This window comes from Orbicella faveolata, unplaced genomic scaffold (genome assembly GCF_042242905.1).
Source record: "Orbicella faveolata isolate gen_17 unplaced genomic scaffold, um_ofav_v1 contig_1, whole genome shotgun sequence".
Classification (NCBI taxonomy): domain Eukaryota; kingdom Metazoa; phylum Cnidaria; class Anthozoa; order Scleractinia; family Merulinidae; genus Orbicella; species Orbicella faveolata.
This window is the reverse complement of record NW_028301536.1, coordinates 23,755,001-23,779,697: the sequence shown is the minus strand read 5'-3', so window position 1 is coordinate 23,779,697 and position 24,697 is coordinate 23,755,001. Positions and strand designations below refer to the sequence as shown.

Genomic DNA, 24,697 nt, shown 5'->3' with positions numbered 1-24,697 from the left:
GATATTTTCTTTCTTTCTTTCTTTCTTTCTTTCTTTCTTTCTTTCTTTCTTTCTTCTTCTTTCTTTCTTTCTTTCTTTCTTTCTTTCTTTCTTTCTTTCTTCTTCTTTCTTTCTTTCTTTCTTTCTTTCTTTCTTTCTTTCTTTCTTTCTTTCTTTCTTTCTTTCTTTCTTTCTTTCTTTCTTTCTTCTTCTTTCTTTCTTTCTTTCTTTCTTTCTTTCTTTCTTCTTTCTTTCTTTCTTTCTTTCTTTCTTTCTTTCTTTCTTTCTTTCTTTCTTTCTTTCTTTCTTTCTTTCTTTCTTTCTTTCTTTCTTTCTTTCTTTCTTTTCTTTGGGGGTTCTTTGAAAACCGGGAAATTTCCACCAATAAGATCACTTGGAGCTGTGTGAGATATAGAACTATCAAGAGTATTAACTTACGCACTGTCAGTCAGATCCTCCTCCTTTTTAAATCTTGGACGAGACGACAAACTGTCTGCCAGTACTGATACCATTTGACAATCCTCTTGAAAAGCCGGGTTGAACCATTTCTGGCGATACTCAGGCCTATTAAGCTCTTCATTCACAGACCTTTTTAACTCTTCCATCATTGATATCAGGTCCAGCGTCTGCCAGCGTTTGTTAAGGATAACCAGCAGGCGTTCAAAGATCGTGTATTTGCCCAGAGCCATTACCACGAGGCTCTCTGAAGGTTCTGGGACACTGATTGGGATACGGCTCCCCATTACAAATTTAATTTTGCCTGGAATTCCGGGCACCAGAGTTCGTATTGCCTCTCCAATAAAATCGGTAAACGCATGCGTCGTGATCGTCACGGCTACAAACACAGCAAATAATGAATAGTTTCCTAAAAAAAATGGTACAAAAAGAACAAAGATCAGCTGCCTTTCTTAATACTGTTACAGACGTACCGCTGTGTTAAATGTAAAGAAAACAACATAGAGAGATTAGCGAGCATTTTTGTAGGATCGGACGGGTTAATACATGTGAAAAACTGCCCACACGTCCTCGGTACAAGCTTCCGTGAGCACGGGAAAATCGACATTTTCAAAGACATTTCATGGCACGATAAATATGTCTTCTTATTGATTACGTTAGGTGGGAAATCGGAGATGGGGAGTAAATGATTGCAAAGGCACGGCGCTCTTCAGACACGTGAGAAATGTTACCAAAAAGTGAGGAACACGCCAGGCTAGCGCAAAATCTTGGAAAGTTTTTGTTTAAACGAAAGTTGAACATTGGTATCGCTGTTTCTGTCTTCGCCCTTCTCAAATATCTGCTTTTCATTTTATCCCTAAGAATGATAATCCATCCCAACCCCAGACTGTACTACTCTTGCTCCTTTATTCTCTAATACTTGCTAGGATATTACGAATTCATAACCACTAAGCATTTTACACCTATACTCCATCCCTCTTGTTCACAGAACTAAACACGATCAGATTTATCTTGGGTTGAAAGAAATGGAAACTCAGTAAATATATTGATGTTTAGTCAAATATAGCGAAATTACGTTAGAGGCAAGGTCAGGTTCACGTTCATATAAAGTAGAAAATATTTTATTTTCATTGTCACCAACCTTGGTTGTGTATCCACCTCTCTATGACCGCCGACACAGCTGTCGCATTGGTCTCCATTTCCTTCTGCGCCTCGTGTTTCATCCTTCGAACCTTTCTTTCATCCAGTCTCCAAAGAAGCCGTGATTGTAACTCAACGCGGTAAGCCCGTGTTTTCCATTCAAATACAGTCACATCGCTCTTCGAGCTGAGACCTTTGAAAAACCTTTCAATCCCTTTTGTATCATGACTCTTTTTGTCAGTAATAAACAGAACAGCAACATTACTATGAAAGGTTGTGGGACGAGGATCAGTAGTTTTCCTCAGTTTCTCTATCTCTTGTAAAGGAAGAGCGGGCCGTAGCGATCTGACAGGTTCTGGTTTCTGCCGTTTCTCCAGCAATTCTACCAGGTCATACAGCTGTAAAGCCTCAAGAACGTCTTTCAATAACTTCACAGGAGTGTCAGGAAATAATTTGAAAATATTGATCGATTCGTTAAAAGGGCCTTTGATACCAAATGATATATAAATATGTCTCGCAGCAACTTGGTCGCCAGCTAGTCTTGTTCTCAGTTCACAGATGACATCTTCCCTAAGATCTTTCAAGCAAAGTTGAAATGGGTGATCTAAAAAAGGGAAAAAAATCCATTATTTCTTTTATAACGGAATATAACTTGTTTCACCATACTGGATCATGATGAGTCGGTTTTTGCGTGATAGCGAGAAACCAAAACCAAGGGAGATAAGAAATCCAGGAATCTAGATTATAATTCAAGCAATCATGCGAAACTGAAATCCAACTGTAATTTTACTGAATTGTTGATGTATGGCATATGCGGCATCCAAAGCTAAGATATTTATCCCTTTTTGTCTAAGGACTAATGAAATGAGGGCCTGGGAGGGGCGATATAAGAAATCGATCTTATTCGTGATCACGGTCGATTTACCCTGCGTTGCAGGCATAAACGGGGAAGGCGTAGGGCTGCAAAAAACGCGAGGAAGAAAGGGAAGGAACGCATTCCTCAATCCTCTCCCTGCTCCTTCAATCGCCGCTCTCGCTCTCCCTTTAGTTTCCCTCATCCCTGTTTTACGCCTGGTGAGCAGGCTAGGTCGATTTGGTCCCCCTGTTTTCTGTCACAGCGAGTTGTCGACCGAAAGAAACGTTAAAGACGAAAACAATACACAGAGAACAATATAAACAGAAAGCAAGAATGTCATTCAGTTGTTCTTACTGTCACCTGTAATACAACAACGGGTGGGAAAAATTTCAGTACCACAATTTGTCTTCATAAGCGTTTAGAAAGAACTAACCTTTTCTTCGACACATTTATTTTCCCGTCGTAAATTTGATTGTAATTCTGAAACTTTTTTCTTGAGGCATTCCTGCATTAGTATGCGAACTTTTGGCCCGCCTTTTATTCCCAAAATGCCATGCAGAGATGGAATCGTAGAACATAAGGACACTTGTTATATATAGTAAATACCATCATGGCTAAACTGACCAAACACGTTCAACGGACCAGACTTAGAACATCATCGTCTGACAAACACTATTCACTTGACTCTGAAGATGACTTCCGCTCAGGTTGTCGAAATTTCAGTCACCAATAACAGTTCTTTTCAGAACTACCCTCACCCGGACGATTACACTATACGAACTACTTGTCATAATTATATAGCTGGATTTTTTTCCCCAATAGCGCGGGCTGTCATGATTCTTCGAGGTCACGACATGTCACATTTAACAAAACTGTTTCCCACCAAACGTCACTGAGCGGGCAACATCGTAAATCTATGACGAAAGAGGGTAACGGTGCAATGTTATCCGCGAATGTTGACCGACGACCGCCTCCACTACTTCGTTTTCGTTGTGCTTTATAACAAATGACTAAAAGGCTGGTCCCTCGGGAAACCAGTTTTGTTTCCATCAGTTCTCAATGTTTCCTTCTGTTCCTCCTTGGGAAACATTGAGATACTTGGAAAACAAATATCAACCGGTTTCCCAAGGAACCAGTCACTAAGTGTTAATTATCAAAGATTAACTGGCCAGTAGCTGTAGCTTTTGATCGGTCGATCACTAATTTTGTTCTACTCAAGTTTCGTATCAAGTTTAGGCCTGGTTAGGCTAATGCTACACTCTCTAGTCAACATACATGTACCAGCATTAGCAGCATTAGGCATTAAATTCCTAAGACAATTATTATCCTCATTGCAGCAACTCACCTCTGCTCCATAACCTGCGCTGTTTACGTCCCTTTTGGTTAATAATTGTTTAATATTTGTGAACCCAAACAATCAATTATTAATAAATTATAGTTACCAGAGATGTCTTGCATTTCAAGATCAGATGGTTCCCCATGTGTTCTTATTCCACTGTCAGTCGTCTCTGTTGTCGTACTGAGTGTCTCCTGGATGTTTTGTAGATAGCTCTGAACGAACTCATATTTCTCGGAGTCCCGATGTTTTGTTTCTGCTCTCCCTTCATTCTGTGCAGTCTCCTCATCTCTCGCCTTGCAATACAAACTAGAATCAGAATTTCTCCGACGCCTTTCTCTAGGTCTTTCAAGGCATTCAGTTTCTTGAGCTGTTAAACACAAGTGGACAATGAAAAGACCTTGTTAAAACTTACTGATCATTCACTATTCTGTTATAAAATTAATCTTTTATGTTCAACAGCGGCTTACAACAAACTTATCTTAATGTAAGTCAATGTAAGGAGAGGGTTAAGTCCCCGTGTACTGACACACCGAGGCAATAACCATTGTATTGCCTTTGTCTGGAAGTCTTACTTTCTTTTGTATCGGTTCTTGTGTACCGGTACACGAAGACAGAACCGTCATGGGCGTGCCCATCCGAGAAAACAGGCCTCTCAGTCCATGACACCCCCCTCCAATCGTTTAAAAAATGAGTAATTCACAAAGAACAGGAAAAGTTGTCTTGAAATAAATATAAAATATAAGATGAAATATGGTTGAGCCATTTTGTGAGCCATTTTGTAAGGGAACAATGTGACAACAGGACTGTAGTCGTCGGGAGAACGCAAACTTTCTGTCTTGTTCAAAGACAACCGAATAAAGAGAAGATCCCTGAGGTAAGACTCCCAAATAAAAAGGACGGGGGTGTTCGTTGGAAATTTGGAAAAACCAAGATCCTGTTTTGTGGGTGTGGCTTGAAATGTTTTTCACCCCTAAGAGGTACCAATTCTAAAACAAAACATTATTTCTTGTCATATTTTTTTGGATCAATACCCTAAAAGGCAACACGAAAGCTACTACTATGGACCTTTTGAGGCTGAACACCCTGAGAGGTACCAAAAGAGCGTTTTTAACTCCTAAAAAATATGATGAGCACCTCCTTCCTTTTTATATGGGAGTCCCCATGCCCGCGGGTAGTAGATGCGACCATTATAGAGCAATTTTATACTTTATCTTGACAACCACCCACATCCTAAGGCCAATGCCACATAAAACGAATTCTTATCATGTCATAAGCAAGCTAGTTTTTTTGTTTTGAATTTTGGTGGAGTGGGATTTGCTACCTTCCATCATTTCACAATAAAAAATATATTTAACTGTGCTGCCACAGGGTTTTCTGGCTATGTAGACTCCAGAAACAGACTGAAATTTAAATAAAAGTATAAAATATAAATCTTACACTTACCACTTTTTTCCTCTTGCCAAAACAATCTCCTCTGTGCATTTCCTACCACTGCAATCTCCCTTCTTAGTTTTTCGATTTCTTCTTCTAGTAACTGCCTTTCCAAATTCCATTTGTTTTCTACGTGTTTCAGTTTCATCAAAGTCATGTCATCCTCATTTGGCTTGAAGCAAAGAAAAGAGTCTGAGGTCCTGCGACGTCTTTCTCCGAGTCTTTCCTCTTCTTTTACATGAGACTCTGAAAGGAGTTAAATCAAAAGCTATCACATAGATTCTTCCTAGTTTACCTGACCAGACTCTTGCAGTTGATCCACCTTGGCAACAGAGCAAAATCTTTCACCTGAGAACAATGAATACTTGTCGCAGAAGAACGAAACATGACGTACTACAGACCTGACAATAGTTTCCATCAACAATACTCGTAGGTAACGAATAGAAATACGTTACTATTATGTGACGTCCATTCAGTCATTTGTATGTTAGTATGAGGCAAAATTTCCCCTCCTATCCCATCGCTCCACTAATATCTCTGTAATCTCTTCAAATCCCTTAAGCGTATAATATTGCAAGCCCACATTATATTTACACATTTCTTTATTTAAGTTTGAAATTATTCCCAGTGGGCATATCATTTATATTTCCACAAACTAGACTGAACTTAGTTTCATCTGAATATTTCCATGTGGCTGATGGCAAAGATCAACACAAAGTTAATTTTATTGCATAATACGTTGCTTTTTAGAAGCATTAGATCAATCCTGCTTATCGTTCAGCGGATTCTCCCCACCCAAAAAATCCCCTTTAGACTCCCCTTTAACTTCTGTGGAGGAGAGAGATATGGCTCTAGGCTGGACAATTCAGCGACCCTTAATGTGATGGAAACTCGATTACTACCCTGAAAAAACTTTTTCTCTACTTCTGTTTCATTCCTGAATAAATATAAACATAACAAACACTGTTGCATTTGACATGTTAGCAGGTGCAATTCACATGTGAAAACTCACACCGATGTGAGTTCCATACCAGTATGAAAACATGATTTCATTCTGCTTTTACTGCTTTTATCTTTTCTGTTGGAACCACCAAGCCTGTGAAAGTTTACAATTTGAAGCTTAACATTTCTGTTTGAGATTTCCCAGATTGTTGGGGGTTTTTCTTCCTTTTCCTCATCAATCAAGTTTGTTGACAGGTATAAAGACGTTTTAGATTTTAGCAAATAAAACGTTTCAGTTGATTGAGAAGGAAGTTAAAGAAATCGAGTTACCTTGAACTTCACTGATCAATTCGCAACAGGCTTTGCCGAATTCTTCTCCCTCGATGCTTACATTCACTTCAACTGTCTCTCCTCCTGCTCGTTTTTTTACTTCGTCAGTCACAAAGAAGTTGTACAGCCGCCTCCCCAGCGTCCCATCTTGGTATAAATTCCACAAGGTAGTAAGAGCTGATAGAGTTTCAGCCTGAACTGTGAGGCACACACATCCATCACTTAGATTCACCAGACTGGTGCCAGCAGGAAGAACGCAGGCATTAACGGCAGTGACTAGCTGGTCGAACGTGCTCCAGCGACTCAAAACCTCCATGGTAGAGACTACTGTTATACCACCTGCAACCACTTTGAATACTGTTTTGATGTTCAGCACTGAGGAAAAACAAAACATTCAAGAACGGAAAGTTATCATGGAGTTAAAGATAGATTGGCAGACTATTGAGAGTGGATCATTTACCCAAGCTCAGAGAAATCCAACAGAAACACACAGTACATTTGGGAATGTTTCATGAAACCTGTCTCCCAATGAGTCGCAGAAATGGTCAAGCATGTTTCATTATTAGAACATTTATCCGTGTAATAGGGGTGGAAGTCAGAGAAGGACTCACAAAGGGGACACACACCCTGGGGTCCATGCCCTACTTTAAGTATCGCCATCATTATAATGAGTAAAATGTGGTATGGGTGTGTGGTCTATAGCTAGAGCACAACTCAGTGTCTCTTTATGGATGGCATCCTGCAGTAGATGTACATGTTACATTAGATACATGAATTTCTTAATCCTTGGATGAATGAACCCCATGTTATCATGTAGATTGGAGACCATGCATTTCCTGTTGGTGATGATAACAATTATGCTACTGATGGTAATAACAATAACAAACAGGATATACAGGGTATACCCAATATCATTTATATTCTCCTGGATCTGGAATAACATGCTGGACATACAAGGAGAACTCATTTTAACACAATTTTATGTACGTAGCTAGTGTTCTAAGCAGCATTCTCCAGAAAAAAAAACAGTTCTATGGGATTCAGATCATATTTATCACGGGGATGCACCCTAAGGTTTTAAAAAAGTGAGGTTTAAGAAATTTGGCTTCCCTTTTTTCACTTTCTCCCCCCCCCCCCCCCCCCCTCCCACCTGCTTTGAAAATAAAAACAAATGGTGAAACAGATAGAGCAGTCTCTTATATAAAGCTGTGAAGAAAATTACTACCTATGAGGCAGTAATTTTATTATTTCATTAGTATTTTTAGTTATTGTTTTCTGATTTCATTAAGATATCTTTTTGCAGTATTTTACATGAAATATAAAAAGTAACATTATTCCACATTTTGACACAACTAGAAGAGGTGCATGTCCATTAAAACTTCTGAAAGACTCTTTTTAAAACACCTTTCATTTTCTCCTGCTACTTTGAATGTGCATGGCGCAGACCCCAAATCGCATTCTTAAAAATAACATTTCTCCCTGAAAACACTGCTCACAACTTTATGGACTATAATTTAAAAGATTATGAATTATAGTGGTCCCCCAAATAACTAATGACTGGTCTGTAACAAACTTTACTGCAAAGCCATTCATTCATCTGGTATTGAATGTTCTGCCTTTTTCATTTTTGCCTTTTCAAGGAGATTAACAATTAACGTTTGGACCTCTTAATTGGGCCCCATCTCTTAAAACATTGCTGCATACTGTACTAGCAAAAAAAATTAATCCATGAATTCTTAAAAGTTATGCAGAGAACAATATATATTTGAATGACTTACCACCTGTCAATGTATTTCCAACAGATGACATAAAAGCAGCTGCTTTTGCTGAAACAAAGCAGACAAAAATTATGTTACAAACACTTTTTAATTATGAGTCTCGCAAATTGAATTCCTCAGAACCTGAGTCTTAAGAATTTTGAGCTCATGGGTTGATCATGTTCTTCTGCCATTTTGAATGTTTCTTCCCCTGACAGCCAGAAAAGGGCTTCAATGGGAGTGCATATTTACACTTAACTTCACTCACTTTAATAATAATAATAATAATAATAATAATAATAATAACAATAATAATAATACTTTATTTATATAGCGCTATTTCTATTGCTATCCAATAGCGCTTTACAATGAATTTAAAAATATCTCACCGTTAAAAATTAATTAAAAACGTAGAAATATATAAAACATGAGTAAAAGAAACTAACTAATAATATAACTAAGCTGTAAAAATCAGAACAACTAAGAATAATAAAACCTTATTATAAAAACTACCTACCTACCTACCTACCTACCTACCTACCTACCTACCTACCTACCTACCTACCTAGATTGCTCTCGAATTGCATCAAATTGTCGCTTGAGCAGATATCCAGCGGCAGTGTGTTTGTCAGGGAAATATAAAATGTTATTTTATCCTTCTTTTGCTGTCACAAACATTCTGTCAAAGTGTAGTGAATGGCATCTCAGGTTCCCTGAGATGCCATTTGTTTTTAATTCAGTAGTCAAAGTTTTTGCCACTGTTTTTGTAGTTTGAACTTGTACATGGCTCATTTGTTGTCAATACCCAGGGTATCCAATTGATGGAAACCGATGATCGAAAATTCAATCAATCATTTGATATCAATTGATAAAATTAGTTAATTGGTATCGATTGGTATTGGCCAATCGATGACCAATCGATAACCACAAAAAAACCATTCATCGATTGCTATCCATTGGCTCAGCAACCTCTAACAGACATCACGCACGCTACCTGTCCGATCATCCGCCATTTTTAGGAAGCCCTGGGGACGAAATTGGTAAAAACAAATTCCAACCCAGTCTTCTCAACACAAAGAATATACCCGGATGCACATGTACTTGAATTACCCACTTGCTCATCATTGCCTTTCCGCGTCATGATGTCTATGCAACACGTCCGGGTAGAAGCCTTACTGAATATAAGGTGCATTGTCAAAGGCCGTTTTGAGGTGAACGTTGGTGAAGTGTTAACTGCAAACAAGAAGAGGGGAGAACGGGGAAACGCATTTAAAGTTGTGAACCATCGTGGACAGCTCAGCCACCTACAGTCCGAGCTTGTGGATCCTCTTTGGCCATTACATGCAAATATTTCTGAGTTGTTCTTCTGTTAACATTAAAATGAAATGTGTTTACAACTACGGCATAAAAAGTTGTTTATGCATCGATTCCAGTTCCGTCAATCTGCAACCAATCGATACCAATCGATACCAATTTTTCTAGCAATTGGTATTGATAATCGATACTAATCGATAACCACACAAATCTTCGCCATCAATTGGTCATCGATTATCAATATAAATTGATTGATTGATATTGATTGGTATCAATTGATATCGATTGTCATCGATTCTCGATTCCATCGATTGGATACCTCGGGTCAATACCATCTCATAAAAACGAGCCTGAACTTTGCTTATTTGGCAGGCTTTCAAGCAAGATAATTCATGCACCGTCCCGTTCTGAAAATGATCGACTTCTTTGTATATGAGATGAACATATAAGGCGTAATTCTTTCCAAAACTTCCTTCACATAGCCCTGCATTCTCTATTTTACCTAGTTCTGGAAGAAAGATCACACAATAAAAGCCATCGCATTCTTGTCCCCAGTTTCCCTTCTCTACGCATGGAATGCCTGGGACAGGGGCAGGGGAGAACACTCTGCAACGCCTGGCACTTTTTTTGTGTTTGGATCATCCAACAAGTGATGTCACATCCGTTAAAAAAGCGGGCTGAGCGGCAAAATCAAATTTGAAAGCGACATAATCGTTCTCTCAGTAAGTGAAATGGTAATATTTCATAATCGGCAGGATATTCCTAACGTTTTATGTGTCCATGATAAACAAAATGTTGTTGTCTTCCTCATCATATCGTTTGATCGAGGAACAGAACGATTATTTATTCAAAAACACGCTGTTTTGAAGGTGTGTGTTTTTCCGAAATGTCGTCGTTTCTTCCTCGCTGAATTCCACAGAAGCCATCGTTTGCATGGAAATAATGAATTGCAGGTAAGTTGCACTCAATTCAAATACCCCATTCTCTTACGTAGGCATTACACTAAGAGAAAAGCGCAATGTCAGTTTTCTAGACGTGAGAGAACCTATTTAACAGAAGCCAATTTTTCAAATTTATCCTTGACAAACACTTGAGAGTAATGTAGAGATGTTAATCGTATCACACTTTAAGAATAGACCCACACACATAACGCAGCGGAACTTTCTTGCCGATTGACACTAACGCAAATTCATGTTCTTGCTTGTGACTCAAACTGGTGTTATAAATTCTGTTACGATTGGTTAAGAACCTTGAACAAGTTATCTTAACTTTTCCCTTGGCAATTCCTTCATTGGTAAACATTTCCTTTAACATAGGCAGGCCGTGTACCCCTTAAAAATAAACAAGAAGATATTCTTATGGGCGATTCAGTAATTTGGGCATCTCCAGTTTTTTTCAAAAAGATATTTTAAAATTTCTTTCTAAGGGTTTAGAAAAGGGATACAGGGGTTGGACCTTGAGATGGAGCTTCCCCATTTAAAACTATGTAGAATACCCCCCCCCCCCCCCCAACTCCTTGTGTAACAAGGATGTTCAAATTGTTTTCTGGAAAATTAAAAAACAAAACAGTGCCAATTTAAGGGATTATGTGATTCTCAATGTAAATTCCCATTTGTATTTTGAATTAAAATGGGCCTGACGTTATCAACAACAGTATAAAATAACCGTACTTCATAGAGAGACTCAATCTGATAATGAAAACATAACTTTTATTTTTCCCCTTCCTTTGTACCTTGTGATATTTTCAGGGAAATTCTCAAAGTCCATCTTCCAAAGAAAAGAAAATATATTAATAAAAATAACTTTTTTTAATCTTGAAAATGATCTCCGCAATAAAGACGTCATTTTTTATGGCTATTTATAATCTTGAAATGTGTTGTGAAGAAACTGCTTATTAGGAAAATATAAATGTTCAACGAAAAAAAAAATGAACAGAAAAACACAACCAACTCTTCTTTCAGAGGAGCTCCTATATTTTATAATTTTTGTAAACCTCTTACAGAATGCAACTTTTGGTTAGGTTACACTTCACTGTCAAGGAAGAAATCACACCAGAGAGGCTTTGTATCTTTATTGTGATTTGCATTATCAGTAAAAAAAATCACACTTGGACAGGCCCACTCTTACATGTATGCTAAAGATGGGAAAAGCAGGTTCAGCATCATCTAAATCAAGGAATTGTATGCCAGTGTGGGGTGTATATGCCAGGAGGTAACCACCTAAGAAAATACAAACATAAATGACAGTTGCTAAAATTAAACAACAACTGAGAACTTTTAGAGACCTCCATCAGTAACAAAAAGACCAAGAATCGGATCTGTCTTGAACATTATTGATCATGAATTTTATCATAACATTGTCACAGCTGCTGTGGACCCACAGGGCGATAGCATACACTCATACACTCATCCTCAAACACAGGAAAAACTGACATCAATTTGTACTTTTTTTTTAAATAACAAATTCTTTGCCAAATTGTATACTCTCGCTCATTGACACACCTTAAATTATACGCCATCACTGGGCTAATTTGTATATTTTAAAAACTTGAATATCTCTGGAACAAAAAGAGATATTTGAATAAAGTAAACAGCATTTTTCTTCTCACACAGGTTACTTGTTTATGTTTTAAAATGGATGCAATGGGAAAGATGCGAATTTCGTCATAGTACCACTTTAAATTGAACTTCATTGTCAGAGACAAAAACCTAAAAACATCTAAACACAGGTCAGTGAGGACACTCCCAGTTTTGCTTTTGCCAACAACCACTCTGCCTCAAAAATATAGAAGATAACGGCAAAATCAATAACAAAACCAACCTCTGCTAATTCAATGACCACACCAAATTCCCCTCCTAAATTCTCTTCAACGTCTCACAGTAAAATTTTGCCAACAGCATAAATTCAACTCAATGTTTTAACGTGCTTATCTCATTAAACTTTTACCCCTTGAGTCAGAATTTGTAAGTGTATCACATAGAATCCCACAAAAGATTAAAAATGCTGTTAACCTTTTGCAAATATCTGCATCAGTTCCAAAGATATTTAGGTTAAAAAAAAATTGTAAAATATGCAAATGAGGTGACTGATAATGTCGTACTGACTCAACCCAATATTACATCAAGTTGGTAGGCTTATAGTTCTACTGGAAACACACCTATGGCTATTAAAATTATACAGAGCCTGTATTTTCCCATGGCAACTCACTCTTTTCTAGTCCCCTCTAACCTGAGGCCACAACTTCGACCTTACATATTAATATGCTTGCTGGATCATGCAGATGAGACACCATTGACAAATATCAAAATGGAAAGCCAAAGGTGGCCAGAAAAGCCTATATCAGAGAAAGTTGAAACCCAGTATGTTGCCATGGTAACAAAACTGTTAAGCTCATATTATGGAGCACATCTGCAAATTTCATCATAATAGCACTTTTAAAGCACTGTCCCTAGGAGCCTTAATGGCCCCTTGTATCTGGACAATAGTTCAAAACTTGTCTGGGTGACTGGATGATCTACATGGTAGGTGGGAGACTCCAAGAACATTGAGGAGAGTTGCAAGAAAGATTGTAAAACTAGCTCTTTGCAGGTACTTATTAGACACTAACACTACCAACATGACTGAGTTTGGACAATATATATTTTGTTTTTTTGGATACATGTAAACAATGTACTGTTACTGGTCATAGAAGAGGTACCTTGCTACTGAGTTAAGTCTTAATGTGTGTATTTAAAGGAGAAGGTCACCCCAAAAATACATTTTTTTTTCAATGCTATTTGAAAACCTTACACTTTAAGGTTAGCCACTCACAAAAGTTTCAGCCTCTAAAGTGCAAGTTTTCCTTATAAAGTTCAACTGCAAAGAAGCCCACAATTCAAACATTGTTGCCACAATTTCGAACAGTACTCAGCAGCCAAGCTGCGTTTTTGTGATGTCATTCCTTGTGAGAGATTCCCTAATGACTTCTAACAAGTCTTTTGGCGACCACTCTGGGTTATGGCTGCTATTGAGCCATATTATTTTGAGCCAAACATGCTCCAAACTCCGAAATGATAGCATTGAAGATAGTGAGGTGGATAATTGCATGGAAAAAATAGATTTTGCTGACCTTGTGAAAGATGCAAGTCAGATGCAGGTTCTTCTCATTCCTGCCAATTTCAAGTCAGACTGAATGACGTCACATAAACACAGTCTGGCTGCCAAGACAGTTGCAAAATGGTGGCCTTCGAAGTCGCTTCTTTTGAGACGACTTTCTTAAGGATAGCAGGCATTTCAGAAGCTGAAACTTCAGTGAGTGGAAAAGCTGAATACTCACTTGCTATATATAAGTGACAACATAAAAAGTAAGCTTTTTGGAGTGACCTTCAAAGTGATACCTGATGCTTATTGTAAATTATGTACATCACTCCTAAAATGCACGGTAAAGAATTTTGTTTTGTGGATAATAGCGCAAATTCATTTTCACCTCTATGAGGTACAAATATTTTCAAAACAACCAACATTGACAATTTTAAATTACAGTGGAACTCTGTTAATCCAGTTGCCAATGGGCCACAAAAATCTGACCATATTAACAGTGTGGCCATATTAAAGGGGTTCTTTAAATTTCGACCTAGAATAAAGTGGCCGTAATAACAAGGTGGCTGTGTGAATGGGGTGGCCATAAGGCGGGGTTCCACTGTAATGATGAACACATAAGATGATCCTCTCAAACACCTACCCATAAAGATTTTGGAAGTATAGTTTGCCTAATCAGTTGGACAGCACATAACTTGGGACCAGAGCTGACAAGAAATATTTCATTTTCTATCTACCCCACCCCCCCCCCCCCCCCCCTCCAAGCCACACTCACGAAATAAGTCAAAATTTACCACCCAACAGAAAAGATAAAAGTGCAGAAATAACAGTTTCATAGCCCCTTCTAAAGCTCTTGTCAACAGAGAAAGAGAGAGTGTGGAAATAAAATAGAATGGCCCTTAGGGCCTATTTATAGGGTCATGGGTACCCAAGACAACCCTTCTCCTGAGTTACCCTGGCCAAGTTAACCTTTCACTTATTTCTTTGAAGAATTCAACCAACTGTTTACATTTAGGATCATGAACCCGTCTCGCCCACAAGACAACAGGGGTGGGCCAGTTGTTTCACCTTGGCTTGTGTCAAGCCTTGGCACCCTGGCAGGCAGGACAACTTTTCTTTATTTAAACACTATGGCTCGGCTAACAAGGTCAACCCTTGGCATGAAAAGTGTCACGTGATGCCTAGATTTAAAATTTAAAGCAGAAATATCAATTTACAAAGAAGACAAAATTAACTCGGCAAAACCCACTGTGATTGAATGACTGAGGGAAACTTGGACAAAGAGGGATATTTACACATTTGATTATTCTATAATCAATAACTGAATAATCATGCAGGGTCAAATTCAGCCGATTGCATGGGGAAATGAACGGCAAACAATCACTTTAAGATCAAACCAAGCTAGAATTTTCAGCCCATCCACAATGGAGCAATCACAACTGACCTTTGTGAATTATTTGATGCATGCATATGAGACAGCCATTTTTCATTTTTTCTTTATGAGATGGAAGGTAGATGCCATTTAAACATTGATCAAATAATAAACAAAGGTCCTGTTGCTACAGAGCTACATTGTATCCCCACCAGATTAACAGAAGATGAGGTGTTGAAAACAGATCTTTGGAAGAACTAAAAAAAAGCTTTGTAAACAACCACCAGCAGCCTGTGTTCCCACAGCATTTCTTATTGAGTTAATTTGATATAGAACATAACTTTAAAATCTCAAAATAGTTGAATTAACTAATTATGTCCTACAAGTATGAGAGTTTCAGATTGTATGATTGTCACCAAGTATGAAGTTTGATAGAGAAACAATGGTAAATCTTACAATTCTACTTAACAATATTGTCGAATTGCAATAGAAAGAGAGATGTTCTTGTTAAAGCTAATTACAAGATAAAATTTGAATTCTGTGCAGCATTTAATTATGAACCACTTTACAGTACCCAGGAAGGGCGGGGGGGGGGGGGGTACTCCCAGAAAAATTTGGTGGGGGTGTGTGGCCCGCCTCCCAAAACCCTTACTCTTTTGATCACCAAAATCTGTGATTTTCCCTACCCTATTTATGACCAGACCAAAAATTGGACAACCTATTTACAACCATTGCCAGTGACACAGTTGCCACTAAACATACGTTTTGAAGGCCTTTTGTTTATGGTCTGATCAATAATGATGAAAAAGTAGCTTCTTCTAAACAACATTCCCAAATTCAAGACTATGGTAGAGTACAAAACCCATACCCTATTTAAGACCAAAGTGGCCAAAATTGATACTCTATTTTTGACCAAAACGGCTGAAAAACCATACCCTTTGGGGCAACACATACCTATATAGTGCATATAAGGGAGTAACCCCCCCCCCCCCCCCCGCCCCTGGTCACGGTAGAAGTGGGTACCTGTCAAAAGCGGGGGTTAAGTTAAGAGGTAAGGATATACCATACCATTGGGAGCTAACCCTAAACAGGCCAACCCCCTCTTTTTGAACTGCCCAAAGAAGTTAATGCCCAGGCCAGCATTGCAGTTCAGACATTACAGAGGAATGTACAATTAACCACTGGATGACTGAAGGGATCGAAAGTTCTACTCATCTGGACTCTTTCACCCCTTTGTTGATCTTTTCGGGAAAATCTGATATCCCCAAAGCACGCATTTAGCTCTAGCTCTCAACATAGATTATTTCTTACAGAGAATTCAAGTATTCAACAAGTAATTCAACAAGTATTCAACAAGAGATACGGAAATAGGATACTAACCTTGAGTATACGATTTTCCACCACACGCACGTGGATACAGAGCTTCAACTGTGTTCACTTTTAGAAAAAAACGGCTTCTGTTAAACATGTTCCCGTAGGACACAGTGCAAACTATGGCCAGCAATACTTCACCCAGGTTGTTGTTAACATTATAGGCTATTGCACTTAGTGTTATCACCGAATCACGAACAATAAGAACCAAAAGTCGGAACAACACCAGTTTAGCAAATGTGTAAAATCTGCCATTCGATGACAGAAGGCTCTCCATTATTTTCCTTCAAAACAATACTAAACTGTTCTCTTTTGCCAAAAGTTCTGCTTAAAAAGTCGAAGAAATGTACCTGCAACATCTCTCTATCCTCAGTATGAAAGGACATGAGCCTGATGGTTTACAAATAGAGGAAAATCTTCCCCAATCGAAACGCCATTTTTTCGCTTTGTGAAACGAGCTGCACGGCACCGTTTAAACTGGATGTGACGCCACTTTTTGTTGGATGATCCAGCACAAAAATTTCAGGAGTCTTCTGCCCCGCCCCTGGCCTGAGACCATGAACCCCCTTTTTGGCAACCAAGAATGGCTTGCATTAAGTGGCAGTCCCGCTAAAAGTGCTCCTCTTGACTCCGGGACCAAAACTAATTTTCTTCATTTTTTGTCAGTGAAAAGGGTCTGGCACATATATATAAAAAAGCAATTTATTATTTTCCAATTCCTTATTTTTGCTTTGCTACGAGCCAAAATTGAATGTTGGCCGAACTGAGGTTGCCGAGTGTGATCAGAAAGGTAAAATTCACCGATTTTGTAAAGCGTGCTTCGTTGCCTAAAATGCAGCTCACAGAATTTCGTTTTCACACGAATTCTAAGGTACATTCATTACTTTGACTGACGAAATATAGAAACTTTTCAGAAAATTCTAAGCTTACCAGCGAGGCTGGAAGACACCCTACTCCGAGGCCTTTGATCACCTACTAAAATTCAGCCAAATTTGAGGGGGGAAATCTCAAAATTGGATCTAAATGAAGCCTAAAGAGCATATCACAGTAAATTTCATACCTTAATAAACCGTTCTATAAGTTCAAACCAGTGGGTATCTCCTTGGATTGTATGCGAGAACAGATTAAAATCTGCCACAGTCAGTGTGTTTACATAGCTATCGCTCGTGTCAAAGCTCATTTGCATAACCCTTCCACCCGGTGAAGATACATCTTCTTCCGTTCAGGTTCGTTTGTTGACCTTCTGAGTAGTGACAAATAGCTTCCTTTAATACTTATATACACTCTAGATCCAGTTTTGAGGTGAAGGTTGCGTTAAAGTTGATGAATGCTCAAGACTTGCAAGACTCCAAAAGTAAATAATGGCGGTCTGCAGAAATTAACCGTAGCCATCGTGCTGATCCTTCAATAAATTCTGCCGCAGAGGTAGCACTAGGAGAAGAAGAAAATTGTAAGTTTTCATTTACTGTTTAATGGCAACTGAATCCTGTACTACTGCCAAGACTACTGGGAGCTTGAGGGCTAAATGCCTGAATTTGAAAAACAACAACAACGAACACTTGCCAGTTGATCGCTGGGAAATGAACCTGAATGAACACGACACGCTTGAATGGAAGTATGTTTTGCGATGAATGATGGCCTTTACCTCTGTTTTATGCTTGATGCTTGTCTTTTAGTATCTTGCACAGTGCATATAATAAACTTTGGGATCTGTTTATTGCCCTGTTTATACAACGAAAGCTGTACCAGCTTCGTCAAGATGTCACACAAGGACATTTTTTGGAAGGTCTCTTGGTCCCATCTTTTGATTTTCTTTCATTGTGTTTTCTATGAAAAACGAACGGCTGATAACGGGAAAGGAAAGTGAATTTCAGGTACATGTCTGCTTCCTCCGCCCTCATGTATTAGCAACTCCTTATATTTTCCAAGGAAAGGTAGATAAAAATTGAACAGGTGCAATGATTGTCGTCGTTCGGTCATACTGAAAAGATTGCACTAATCCAAAAAATTAATGGGTGGCTTTTTCATTATCAATATTGAAATGAGAAAATCTTGCCAAATCTAATGATCGGTGTGCGCAGGGCAGGGGATTTGCCCTCGACCCCTCCTGTCCATAGCTGGTAATTGGTCTGGGGTGGGGGGTACTTCCAGAAAAGTTGAGTGAGGGTGTGCGGCCCACTTCCCAAAACCCTTACCCTCTTTATGACCAAAATCTGCACTTTTTGCTACCCTGTTTATGACCTGACCAAACATTTGATAGCCTTTTGATGACCGTTGCGGCTGACACAGTTGCCCTAAACATACGTTGTGAAGGGCTTTTGCTGAAGGTCTTATTGATAATGATGAAAAAGTAGCTTCTGCTAAGAAACATACCCAATTCAAGACTAGAGTGCTAAAACCATACCCAATTTATAACCAAAATGGCCAAAATCAATACCCTATTTATGACCCAAACGGCTCAAAAACCTTACCCTTTGGGGCCGCACATACAGATAACTATATAGCCCATATAAGGGAGTACCCCCGCCCAAGTAATTGGTCACGTTACAACTTGTGTGACATTTTGACGAAGCTGGTGCAGCTTTCGTTGTATAAACGGCCCAATAAACAGATCCTAAATTTTATTATATGCGCTGTGCAAGATACTAAAAGACAAGTATCAAGCACAAAACAGAAGTAAAGGCCATCATTCATCACAAAACATAGTTCCATTCAAGCGTGTCGTGTTCATTCAGGTTCATTTCCCAGCGATCAACCGGCAAGTGTTCGTTGTTGTTGTTTTTCAAATTCGGGCATATAGCCCTCAAGCTCCCAGTAGTCTTGGCAGTAGTACAGGATTCAGTTGCCATTAAATGGTAAATGAAAACTTACAATTTTCTTCTTCTCCTAGTGCTACCTCTGTGGCAGAATTTATTGAAGGATCAGCATGATGGCTACGGTTAATTTCTGCAGACCGCCATTATTTACTTTTGGAGTCTTGCAAGTCTTGAGCATTCATCAACTTTAACGCAACCTTCACCTCAAAACTGGATCTAGAGTGTATACAAGCATTAAAGGAAGCTATTTGTCACTACTCAGAAGGTCAACAAACAAACCTGAACGGAAGAAGATGTATTTTCACCGGGTGCAAGGGTTATGCAAATGAGCTTTGACATGAGCAATAGCTATGTAAACACACTGACTGTGGCAGATTTTAATCTGTTCTCGCATGCAATCCAAGGAGATACCCACTGGTTTGAACTTATAGAACGGTTTATTAAGGTATGAAATTTACTGTGATGTGCTCTTTAGGCTTCATTTAGACCCAACTTTTGAGATTTTCCCCCTCAAATTTGGCTGAATTTTAGTAGGTGATCAAAGGCCTCGGAGTAGGGTGTCTTCCAGCCTCACTGCTAAGCTTAGAATTTTCTGAAAAGTTTCCATATTTTGTCAGTCAAAGTAATGAATGTACCTTAGAATTCGTAAGAAAACGAAATTCCGTGAGCTGCATTTTAGGCGACATAGCACGCTTCACAAAATCGGTGAATTTTACCTTTCTGATCACACTCAGCAACCTCAGTTCGGCCAAAATTCAATTTTGGCTCGTAGCAAAACAAAAATAAGGAATTGGAAGATAATATTTCAAGATAAAAATGAGCGATAGAAATTTTACACAACGTTTCGATGTCGTCATGACATCATTATCAAGTGACAAGAAAATAACGGTTCAACAGTGTTATATATGCGGTGAGAGGTGCGATTGTTCATTAACATATTTGTTTAAACAAATAGTTTCGCGCAGATGGAATCCGATTGCGTGTTCAGGCTAGGTTTCTTCTTTCTAATAAACAGCATTTCGTAAATCAAACAATCCAGTTTTCCGTTGCATTTCTTTAGGACGGAAAAATTATTGGCAAGGTCATCGATGTTATAAAGGCCGTTTTCATCTTGCAGAGGAGATTCAAGACCTAAAAGTCGACGAAAATGACATTTTGGTATCCTATGATGTCACGTCTTTGTTTACTAATGTACCACTTAAGGAAACTATCGAAATGATCGCCAAAAAAGCGTTCTTAAACAACTGGTTTAATGAAACACACAAGTTAAACATCACCCAGCTTGACCTGATTCAACTTCTAGAAGTAGCAACTAAGAACCAATATTTCCAGTTCGATGGCAAGCTTTATGAACAGACTGACAGAGTGGCAATGGGCTCACCTTTGGGACCCCTTATAGCAAACGCATTTCTCTGCTCCATCGAAGAGAAATTAGAACATGACAACAAGCTCCCAGAGTTTTATAGGCGGTACGTCGATGACACGCTTGCCATGATGAAGGATGTGCCAGCAGCAGAAGCCTTTTTAACAACACTTAACAACTGTCACCCATCCATAAATTTCACAATGGAACTAGCTTCTGACAACAAGCTACCATTTATTGGTATGGAAATACTTAAGAAAGGTCACAAACTGGAAACCAGTGTTTACCGGAAGCCAACAAATACTGGCCTACTACTCCATCACCAAAGCCATGTGGACAAAAGGTACAAGAAATCGCTCATTACAACCATGTTAAACCGTACTTTTCACCTGTCATCCACATGGGAGTCTTTTGTGACTGAATGTGATCGCCTGAAGGTGATGTTTGCGAACCTCAAGTACCCTGAAAGCCTAATTAACTCCATCATTTCTCACTTTGTCACCTCAATGATGACCAAAGATCCTCTCATGCCACCTCAACTACCAGTCAAGGAAGATACTGTTCACTGAGTGGTATTGCCATTTAAAGATCAAACGTCAGCCGATGCAGTGAAAAAACAACTATCTGACCTGAGCAGGAAAATCGGTCACACTCTTCAACCAGTATTCAAGAGTCGCAAAACCTGTGAAGATCTCAAGATGCGTGAACCAAAACCACCTCTAATTAATCAACAATGCGTAGTGTACAATTACCAATGTGATCTGTGCGATGCAGAGTATGTCGGGTATACCAGCCGGCATTTGCACCAACGTATTGATGAACACAGGTTCTCCACAATCGGAAAGCATTTAAAGAACGATCACGGCCTTTATAACATCGACGACCTTGCCAATAATTTTTCCGTCCTAAAGAAATGCAACGGAAAACTGGATTGTTTGATTTACGAAATGCTGTTTATTAGAAAGAAACCTAGCCTGAACACGCAATCGGATTCCATCTGCGCAAAACTATTTGTTTAAACAAATATGTTAATGAACAATCACACCTCTCACCGTATATATAACACTGTTGAACCGTTATTTTCTTGTCACTTGATAACGATGTCATGATGACATCGAAACGTTGTGTAAAATTTCTATCACTCATTTTTATCTTGAAATGTTTATCGAAATTTAATCTCATTGGAAGATAATAAATTGCTTTTTTATATATGTGCCAAACCCTTTTCATTGACAAAAAATGACGGAAAATTATTTTTGGTCCTGAAGTCGAGTGGACCGCTTTTAGCGGGACTGCCACTTAAGACTCAGGTTTGGTACCTGGTTTCCTACGGGTGTCTGGAAAACCTGAATAGTGAATAGTGAATAGTCGCGAATCATGAATAGCGAATAGTATGAATAGTGCGACTAGTGGCAAACAGTCGCGAATAGTGGGAAATGGTGACGAATATGCTCATCAAACAGGATCAAAATGTTGAAAAGTGATATGTATAGGTTGAGTTTCCATATTTTAGACTTAAAGAATGTGAGTCTCAAAGGAGCTCTATTGTTTCTGCTATTGTTTGGTTAAACAAAGAGCTGTATACATAATTAATGTAGGGGGTTATACAGAAATCTTGCCTTCTGGTGTCACAGACTTGACGAATATGAGCGAACTTCAAGGTTGTTGTTAGCTAGAGGGGAGGAAGTAAGCCCTGATCAAGTAACTTTTGTTCGACTGGCGATTTGGAGATCCTATTAGATACAATGGGGAATTTTCAAGAAGCGCTTGATGCCCAAAGCCTTCACGGAGATCTGACTGGTAAGATACTCCTCTAAGTCTCTCCACTGTAGACCGTTTACAGATCAGGGAAGAACTTGTGAATCTATCATAAGAGTTGATCCAATTACTACAACTTTATGAAATGTTAGGCTTGTGGTAAGCAGAGGGTAAACATGTATTTAGTAATGTATATTTAAGGAAGACCCAGGAATTAAATATATGTTTTTGATGGGTTTTAATTTACAATAATGGAGTGGTTTGAATGGCACACAGATTTCCATATGCATATTGCTGATATGACTGAACATATGTGTGTAACAACATACTGTTGCATATGAGTCACTGCCCCATACAAGGGTTATTGATGCTGTAATCTAGACTTCCTAGCCAGGATGCCACTATTAGCATTCTCTAGAATCCAGTTATCACCAAATAGAATGTAAAACCTGGAATTTGAAATCTAAGGTATGACCCTCCTAGGATTAATTAACTTGCAATTTTTTTATGCTCTTACCATAAAGCATTTGGACAGGGCACATTGAACCTTCCACTTACTACACACCCAGCATTTCGTTAAGTTGCAGTAACTGGATCAACTGACTTATGACAGATTTACGAGTTCTTCTCTCTGTATACAGTCTACAGTGGAGAGACTTGGAGGAGTATCTTATCTGTTATTCTCCACGAAGGCTTTGAGCAGCAAGCGCTTCTCGAAAATTCCCCATTGTATCCAGTAGGATCTTCAAATCTCCAGTCAAACAAAAGTTACTCGATCGGGGCTTTATTCCTCCCCTCTGGCTAACAACAACCTCAAAGTCCGCTCATATTCATCATGTCTGTGACACCAGAATTCTGCACTGTCCACTTGGTCGGTAAACAAGGCCTTTCAAAATACAGATGCATGGCGTTTTTCTTTTTGAAATATCTTTTTCGTTTTAGAGATATTGCATTTTCTATTATGCAAATTTGATCAGTGATGACATCATGAGGTTCACAACTAAAAAGTGGAAAATACTGAATAAACGATATCTCTGGAAACATTGAAGCAGAGATCTTGAAACTTGGCACCACAAATGTTCATTACAAAAGAAACAAAATGACACCCTTAGTGCTGTTGTCATGACAACAGTTTTACTGCTGGACTGAAATTCCCAGTTTTTGTCTTAAACCAAGAACCATCTACCCCACCCAGTCTAATGATGGGAGTTAAGACAATATGGAAACTATGTCTGTTTCAAGTAGGACCCTTTGTCTCACTTTAGAGGTTGCAAATGGGGATATTTGGTTTTTTGACAGAAAGACACTGGAGCTGGAAGAGTTGCTATGGCAACAGCACAAGGGTGTCATTTTGTTTCTTTTGTGATGCACATTTGTGGTGTCAAGCATCAAGAACGTTGCTTCAATATTTCTAGAGATATTGTTTATTTAGTATTTTACCATTTTTTAGCTGCAAACAGTATGATGTCATCACTGCTCTAATTTGCATAATAGAAAAATATCAATATCTCTAAAACAAAAAAAGATATTTCAAAAAGAAAAATGCCATTCTTCTGTATTTTGAAAGGCCTTTCAAATAAGCAGAAATTATTTTTCGTGTCATATACACTTTAATGTCGGCGATGGACAGCCCTAGTCTGAGTCCTGAGAAGAAAAGGTAATAAATTCACTGAAATTCTCTTGCTTACTTGGATAATTAATTAACTCAAGATATAAGCTTAGATGATGTACACGTTGTTTTATAACCGGTTATCAGAGCAGCTCGTTTGTGTCTTTTCAGTTGATAAACTAATCACAGAACACTTGCCTCACATTTGTATTTTACTGTTTTTTCACAGAACGTGCTTGGTCGAATCTAGTAGCGTCCGCGTATAAACACTATTGCTCCACGTGATCAATTTCAACGCATCTGAACTAAAGCGGTGACTACTGACCACTATTCGCGACTATTCGCTACTGTTCGACACTATTCGCACTATTCGAGACTTCATTCGTACTATTCGGGTTTTCCAGACTTTTCCAGACACCCCTTTGATTTCACAAAATGCAAACTTTGTTGATGAAAATGGCGGCCATGGGATTGAAGACAAATTATAGTTATCTGGATTAGCTTGTGTGGACAGCTTTTACACTCCTGTGACTGCTACCATGGTCAAAGAAAAACACAAAGAGTTACCTTTCTTCCTTTTGATCGCAGCCTCTTGCCTTCTTCGTTCCTCGAACTTTTCAACTTCCTTGAGAAGCTCGCTGTTCTCCATTTCAGTCAGAATCACCTTCAAGATGTCTAGATGGTGAATTCCTAAATTGTTCTGGTTTTCAAGCTCTTTGAACAATGAGCGAACATCGTGAATATGGCCTTCGCTTTCTTCCGTAATCTTTCCTCTGCACATCGCGAT

At 38.7% G+C, this 24,697-nt stretch overlaps 1 protein-coding gene and 2 pseudogenes across 3 annotated transcripts in view; 1 reads left to right on the top strand and 2 right to left on the bottom strand.

The window, feature by feature from the left end:
• Positions 1-24,697, bottom strand: part of LOC110054612 (uncharacterized) — a 76,339-nt pseudogene that overhangs the window by 20,301 nt on the left and 31,341 nt on the right. The gene's annotated exons all lie outside the window — the stretch shown is intronic.
• LOC149118466 (uncharacterized) overlaps positions 1-24,697 on the bottom strand; it is a 28,321-nt gene that overhangs the window by 1,564 nt on the left and 2,060 nt on the right. The window contains exons 2-8 of one of the 2 annotated variants that reach the window (XM_089271770.1): positions 24,478-24,697; positions 8,252-8,299; positions 6,474-6,848; positions 5,214-5,447; positions 3,874-4,137; positions 1,577-2,179; positions 418-844 (exon numbers count right to left, since the gene is read on the bottom strand). The exon at positions 24,478-24,697 is cut by the window's right edge and continues 465 nt beyond it. In XM_089271770.1, coding sequence (XP_089127896.1) covers positions 418-844; positions 1,577-2,179; positions 3,874-4,137; positions 5,214-5,447; positions 6,474-6,848; positions 8,252-8,299; positions 24,478-24,697 — 2,171 coding nt within the window. Of the gene's footprint in view, positions 1-334; positions 845-1,576; positions 2,180-3,873; positions 4,138-5,213; positions 5,448-6,473; positions 6,849-8,251; positions 8,300-24,477 lie in introns of those variants that run through there. The other variant, XM_089271811.1, reaches the window with a different exon arrangement.
• On the top strand, positions 20,381-21,591 carry LOC149118467 (uncharacterized; annotated as a pseudogene).